This window comes from Chrysoperla carnea, chromosome 5 (genome assembly GCF_905475395.1).
Source record: "Chrysoperla carnea chromosome 5, inChrCarn1.1, whole genome shotgun sequence".
Lineage (NCBI taxonomy): Eukaryota > Metazoa > Arthropoda > Insecta > Neuroptera > Chrysopidae > Chrysoperla > Chrysoperla carnea.
In genome coordinates this window covers 58,164,225-58,171,884 of record NC_058341.1, presented here as the reverse complement: position 1 = coordinate 58,171,884, position 7,660 = coordinate 58,164,225, and the positions used below count along the sequence as shown (strand labels likewise).

The 7,660-nt window shown below is 30.1% G+C and overlaps 1 protein-coding gene across 5 annotated transcripts in view; it reads right to left on the bottom strand.

Annotated features, from left to right (window-relative positions):
* LOC123300953 (syntaxin-binding protein 5) overlaps positions 1 to 7,660 on the bottom strand; it is a 574,037-nt gene continuing 566,377 nt past the window's right edge. For 4 of the 5 annotated variants that reach the window (XM_044883632.1, XM_044883634.1, XM_044883637.1 and 1 more), the window contains 8 exons: positions 7,163 to 7,405; positions 6,893 to 7,099; positions 5,103 to 5,211; positions 4,061 to 4,147; positions 1,215 to 1,310; positions 1,027 to 1,151; positions 665 to 954; positions 1 to 214 (listed from right to left, as the gene is read on the bottom strand). In XM_044883632.1, coding sequence (XP_044739567.1) covers positions 692 to 954; positions 1,027 to 1,151; positions 1,215 to 1,310; positions 4,061 to 4,147; positions 5,103 to 5,211; positions 6,893 to 7,099; positions 7,163 to 7,405 — 1,130 coding nt within the window. In that variant the 3' untranslated portion in view covers positions 1 to 214; positions 665 to 691. The remainder of the gene's footprint in view (positions 215 to 664; positions 955 to 1,026; positions 1,152 to 1,214; positions 1,311 to 4,060; positions 4,148 to 5,102; positions 5,212 to 6,892; positions 7,100 to 7,162; positions 7,406 to 7,660) is intronic. The other variant, XM_044883636.1, reaches the window with a different exon arrangement.

The following is a 7,660-nucleotide window of genomic DNA, read 5'->3' as shown; positions in this document are numbered from 1 at the left end:
CTCAAAAATTTTTGGATAAAGACCCTCTCATTTATTTTGTGATTTTGTGTGGTTGTATACGATTTTTTGTTTCTTATTAAGATGTGTTCAACAATGTGTTTATGTTTTCTTAACGAATTTTAAAATCTTCACTGACTATTTTCTCCATGATTCAATCAGCGAATGTACAAAGCTTACGATTTTGTATCAATTCTGATACTCTATTTAAAAATCCCTGTAAAATAAATTGAAATTATTATATATGTTTAAAGTCGGTACCATAACATTTATTGAGCTAAATAATTCCTTGTGGAATCTTCTCCGATGAGAGGCAATCAAGCCTGAGTTCCTTATTACTCTCAAGAGAGGACTGGGAAAATAACTTAGTACTTGAAGAACAAGAAAAATTAATATATACTGATGCTTTCGCAACTTCAACGGGGGCTATCGTTGGATATCTACACAGCGATCTACATAAATATGGATAATCTCATTCAAGAGCTGTTTATAGACTGAAGAATAGTTGAAATTTGTTACAAGCGGAACTGAGCTCACTACGAAAGGCAGCCAGATGCATAAACAACAATGAAGGATTACCCAGGAATGTCAAAATTTACATAGATAACCACCATAAAGATAATGGAATCGTATTTCTCCTAAAACAAGATTTTTTAAAGTAGCTTACCAATTTTCAAATGTAGTGTTTTACATATTAAAGCTGATACCATTTTTTGTCTTTATATTTAAGCATAAGATTGTGTGCTGTACCAGAGAATGATTCTGCTTCACCAGCCATACGGGCTGTACGTTCTTCTAGTTGTGATAATTTATCACCTCGTTCTAACATTAATTGATGGGCCCGACTAATTTCATTTGCTGAACTTGTTGCTCGTTGATTTAAGTCTTGCAATGCAGCATTTGGACCCGGAATGTGTTTGGCTACTGTTTTTAATGCTTTTCCACTAGCTTCCCCAACTGAAATCAACACACACGAATTAAATCAACAAATATTTGAATTTCTAATAAGGTTTTGATAAATATCCTTACATAATTCTTCCCTATCTAAATTCCTTGTAGCTCCCCCAAACCATCCACGGAAGAAACTCTCTTTAGGCGCTTCAGGCATATCTAATGCTAAAAATAGATCTCCCATCATTTCGTTCAAACTTTGGCTGTAAAATTAAATGTCAATATAGTTATTCACATTTAAATCTTCATTAAATATAAATCCTCACCTAAATTCGGAACAAAGTGTAAACTTTTGTAACTCGGATGGTGACGATAAAAATAAACCATGACCTCGATTACTAAAGCAGAATGTTTTTGCAATTCTAAAGAAAGAAAAGGGTATTAGAATATTATTGAAAAAAATTCGCCGTATTTATTTTTGTGGAAATTTGAATTGAAAATTTTATGCATTTATTACTGTGATTTTGTGTTCGGTTTAAAAGCAAATTTTTCAATTTAATGTAAAATGGAGCCTGTAACAATTTGATTAAAAAAAATTTAATATAAGGCTTTCGTTACGCAGTTTCCAAATGAATTAATCAAAATGCCTGTTGATTGATCAATTTTAACAATGTTATAATGATTAGTCTGTTAAATTAAGGCGTAAAGAGCGGTTTGGTCGTTAAAAAAATGGCTGAAAATAGGTGACAAAGAAAACTTTCATATAGGCCTCTTTACTCACATACTCAAGCGAAGTAAAGATCTTGAAGGTGACGAACTAGAAAATTAGAGCAATTAGAGCAACGTCGTCTTCACCCATATACTCAAGAGACATCATCCAATGGAAACAAAAACAAAAGTTGTGACTTGGAGCGAAATTCTATGAGATATGGAAAGAAACTTAATGCTCATTTTTTTACGGAGTGGGAATAATAAAATAGAATTGGGAAACGTGTCCTAGTATCTCATCATTTTGATCATGTCATTTGGAACAGTCTGATGAAAGCCTTTATATAGAGAATATATTCAAGAAAATAATATTGTTAATACTTTTTGTTAAATTATAAAAAATTAATATTCTCTAACATGCAGTGCTGTTATTTAAGAAAAGAAATTGTGCTTTAAGCCAATCAAACGAATTTTTTTTATAAATTAATTTTTTTGAAATTTTTTATTAATATAAGTAATAAATATAATTAATTCTTTATATGTACAAATAATATTTTGATATTTTATTTCGCTTGGAAAACATTTTGGGTATTGATAGTGTAGTTTTACTCGTCTTTTACAGGACATAACTCTGAAGTTGAGCTTCTACACTTATCAATTTTTAAAGTGCGATATACAGTTCAATTTTTTAAAATATAATGGGAACTGTGTGATATTTGATCATATTTGTAAAATAAATTTTCTTGGGGGTAAAGTAAGAGCTACAGTTTTGTTTTGCCACTTTATGTTTAAAAAATGGATCCGTACATCAAGGCTGAGAGATTTTTCACATTCAAAGAGTAAAATAATTTTTTAACGTTGAGAAACTTCTATTAATTTGCTAAGAAGATTCTGTTAAAATGAACTAGTTTGGTTTTGATAATCGTGAGGCTTGTCTTAAGATTAAATGAAGTTAGTAAAGTTTTGGTCAGATTTGGCATCTACCAAATAGAAAGCGATCAATACAGGGGGGAAATTGGCACAACCGACTAAAAATGTTATCAATATAGGATAAAAATGTTGTTATAAATATGGAAGTGACTGCAGCGAAGGAGTTATGATTTATCTAGCAATCGTCCATCAAAAATATTTATTTTGATTGATTTAAATCTAATTTTTTTTTCTGCCTTGAGTGTCCAAGTGAGAAAATAAACTCATCGCCCTCGTTAGAATGTTACAATAGGGAATACTCATGTATTTTTTTAAATATTTTTAATTCATTGTTTATACCGTTATCACATAATAAAAAATATCTGGATGACCGAGCTTTGCTCGGTTATTCGCCAATAGATGTCAGCAAGAGTCATATTTTTCACTTTAGACTACTCAAACGCCTCCTTTTTGTTTTGTTATAATTTGCATTGTATTTCATTAACTACGTTATACACCAATAGATGTCTGATGAATTTTTCATGAAAAGACGGATAAAACGATATTTCTGATAAATGAAACCTAGCTAGATCGACTTATCGCCCCAAAAAACCCCTACATACTCATTTTCATGAAAATCGTTGGAGCCATTTCCAAGATCGTTGATATATATATATATTTATATTTATATATATACAAGAATTGCTCGTTTAAATATATAAGATATAAATACTGTTTAAAAATGCTGTAATTAAGTGTAAAAAATATTTAAAATAGAGAATAATTTTGAGATGTTTAAACGCTGTACTCTTGACGCTGTCTGTTGATGACGTATTAATATGTGATCTGTCAGTTGGTGACAGTTCAATGTACTGTTTACTACAGGTACCCACGTATGTAGTAATTATAGTATATATCCATGGTAATACCATACAAAATTTAAGTAATTATTACCAAATAGTATGTCAACAAGTATGACAAGCCACATAGTATGACGTCTCGCCCGTTTTAAAATTTGAATTTACGTTTTAGAAATTTATTTTTTCTCCTACTGAATTTGTACTTTTAATTAATTTATTAATTTAAGTAATTAAAAAGATATTAATTACTAATGTAATGGTTTAGTTCAAATGTTCAGCCAATGAAGTTACGGAAAAAAAATATTTGAACCAAATTTAAATTTCATGAATATTACCTATTTTGGTAAAAATTAAAATAATCTCTACTTAGTCAGCCATTGCAGTTTAGACTGGTTTATACTTCGATTTAATCAGGGTGATGCAATGAAGTACAGAGCCCGTTTGATCAGAAAGTTTTTTTACTTGACCAAAATTTTATCTAAAATTATGAGTAAAAGCATTACATCTTTGAGTGTAATAATATGAATATCTTGGGTCCAAAAAAAAGGAGAATAAATTTAATTTTTTTGGTTTGGGAAAAACAAATTTCGCAATAAAATATCAAAATATTCCAAAAATAAATAAATAAATTGTATTTGATTGTGGATATATGAGTATTTTTATATTATTTGTGGTGTGGAACGGTGTACACTTACTGGTCAGCATCTTCATTTACAATGATTTGTTGTCCCCAAATAGACAACATTGGGTCAATTATGCCTTGTTTAGAAGGTGTCTGGAAACTAAGTACCACATACGAGACCAACAGTTAGTATAGGAGAAACATTTATTAAAATTTATTCTTAACTAATCTATTTTAAATGTTAGAAAAATTTGTTAGTACACAGAGGTTAATATGTTTTACATAAAAGTTGGTTGGGGGCTGGTGGGTGGTAGGAAAAACATATGAACCACGGACGAACATGTATGTGGAGACATTTCAGTAAGGGGCTAAGTGGTAAAATGGTGTATATAAATTTGTTGTTTTAATGGCACGATTTTATTGCAGATCTCTTCAATAAATAAATAAATTGGCGTACTCTTCCTTAAAGTTTGCGTACACAGTGAAAATATTTCTAAAAATCTAGAAATTTCTACTCTGCATGCTTACTCTAGGAAGATAGTAGACTTATCTGCAACATAATATCCTTTTTTTAAATTTTAGAGTATATATATGTACAAACCCAATGAATTATGTTTTTAAAATAATTATTATATTAATTTATGTACAACATGCAAAAAATCGCCATTGTTTTCAATAATCGATATTGAAAATGAATGCCATAAAAAAAACAAAGTGCTTTCTATTTATAGTCACTGAAAACTATAAGTTTTCACTACGAATGGTCATGCATTTTACTGGGTGACCATTTAAACGACATTTATTAGGGGAAACATTTCAGTGAAAAATTATAGTTTTAAGTTGAAAAATTGCGTTAATATTTGTATGGCTAATTTTAGTGCGCGCATATGTAGAAAACACAAAGTGTAAATAATATTTAGAACAGGAAAAAAAAGGATTCACACAACAGTTAAAAAATAGACAATATCAGAGGCCATGTTAAAAAACAGTGTAAACACACCTAAGGTGTGTTTGACGGCACATTGAATAGTTCAGATCATAACTCTTTAAATTTAAAAAAAAAAAAAATAAAAAAAAAGTTAGCTTGAACATATCTCAAAAAAAGAAATTCTTACCTAAGATCAGCTAATGGTAAAAAGTCAGTGTCTACTAATGGTCGTAAGCTGGGTAAACTATATACCAATAATTTCCCAGACGATACATAACAAGCCAAACATACGCTATCTAAAACACAAAATATTTTTTGTGGGTAAACTGTATGTACATTTGGTGAACCTTTTGAAAATTTACCACTGAAAGTAACTATCCCTTATATATGTTTATTATAACAAGTGTAAAATTAAGAGCCTCGAGGAATAAATTAAACCAGCGAGTAATAACCAAAATAGCTCCGCAATAAAAGTTTTTAATATAGAATTTTAGGCAATAGCTTAAAAACTATTGAGCCTAACGGTAAATGAAACCGATTTTAATATGTCTTGGGTCGAAATACTTTATGTGCCAAGTTTTATAAAATTCCGAAACAAAATTTTTTTTTGTCGCTTTTACTTTTTTTTTAAAGGTTGACGATTGAACGATCATTTTCTCGTTTTATTTGAAGTAGTCCTCTTTCAGAAAATTGCAAAAAATCGGGAAATTTGTTTGTTCAATTTTGATATAAACATTTTTTAGACCATATGACCATAAAATACAAAAATCATGTTTCTTTGAGAATAGGGGATAATCCTGATAATCGAATTGGCCATATTACCCATAAAAATGTAAAACTATCCATAAAAATGTTATGATATCATGAAAAATTTGAAAGTGAAATAAAAATTGATTAAACAAGTTATAAGCAATCAAAGATTGCATTCAAAGGTTGCCTATCTCCTTTTAGCCTATTGAATGAGTAATGTCTGAGATATCGACAAAAATCATACACTAGGGGTGGTTCCCGCCGCAATTTCATCAGTCGCTGCTAAAAAACTTTGAGTTCAATCGCAATATTGATTAGATATAGTGTCTTTGAGGAAAATGGGAGTAATAAGGATCCAAAAATATAAAAATTCAACTCATTTGATGATACTATGTGTATTTTTTGAGATACTTCCGGAACCACTCCGAAATAAAGTCTCTTCCTGCAGGATTTTGGGTAATATCTTATAAACTACTAATTCAATGGTTATATGAACTCGATTTTTGTATTTATTGGGTCAAATTTGATTTATACACCAAGTTTTATCAAACTTCGCGACAAATTTTTTTGTTGTTTAAAAAAATTTCCAAAGATTGGGAATAAGCTGTCGTCCTAAACTTGAAAAATTGGTTTATACGTTATATAGTATTGATTTATACTAAAAGAGTATTATTAAAAAAAACACAATTGGCATTATGTATTTTTCATTTTCAAAAACCAATTTAAATTTTCTTTGAAAACACTGTTGAGTGTCATGGCGTCTTGAATGACATCACGACACGGCATACAAAATTTTTGTGTATGCAAGTTTCAGCAGTTGTAATCAACTAACTTGCTTCGTTCTATTAAAATGTAATGTTGTTTACATTGCGTTTGTTATGGCGTGGCGTAATACTTTCAATACTTTCTGACTGATGTTTGCTGCTACGTGACTGAACACTTAATTTTACTAAAATTATTTTATAAAAATAATAATAATTCTTATTTTTTATGAAAAATAATTTTGTGTTTTGTTATCTGCAAATCATGATTAATCCAACCAATTTATTCTTAGTGGACAAAAGCATATTTTTTTCAGATTTGATTAAAACAACATTTTTTAGAGTCATTAAAAGGTTTTCTGAATCCGCGTTTGTTCTTATCCTTGTCTATCTACTTCGACATCGTTCACTTTGTAGCTACTTCGAGTTGTAAATATTCAAAAGGTGAACACCACATTTCACTTACCTCGCAATGAAACAATTTCTGCTTTCACTACAAAATCTGTATCACAGATCTGTTGACGATAAATACATGTTTGAGATGGTAAGGCAACAACACGGGCTTGTTTTTCGCTAGCAATAACTACAAATTGTCTATCGTTTAATCCATCAGCTGAATTAGGTCGTGATTCATTTAATGTTGGACTTGGTCGATTTGATTTTGTTGGCGTTCCTAAGCAAAGAAAAAATCACATAAATATGAAAATCATATTGTCTAAAATCTGTATTCACTTACTGTCTTTACGTTCCTTGTTTTCATCACGCCATGTTTCGAATGTATAAGGAATTAAAGCACCATTACAGTCTAAGAAGGACATTGTTAATATTGATCCTTTTAATCGAAACATTGGTCCACCGCATATTGACACCAAACATGGCTGTGAAGATCTGCATTCAGGTTCAGGTGGTTGAAGCAGAACAGATAATACTGACCCTAAACTAGTTCCTACCCATAATGTTGGAACTGATGTTGTTGGTTCTAAAGTAATTTCATAGATATTATTTCCATTGTTTTTTCTGTTAAAGCAGTAATATTAAGTATTCTGGTCTAGAAATTTAAGAATATGTCCTAAAAAGGACTATTCAAAATTCGAATTATTTTCGGAGATACAACAAACGGCATATGTTGCGGGATGTCGCTGACAGAATAGCTCGGTTAGCAGAAAGAACTTCGCGAGACATTGAATATGAAGTAGAATGAATGTATGGATTTGAGAACGAATTTTTTTGGAAA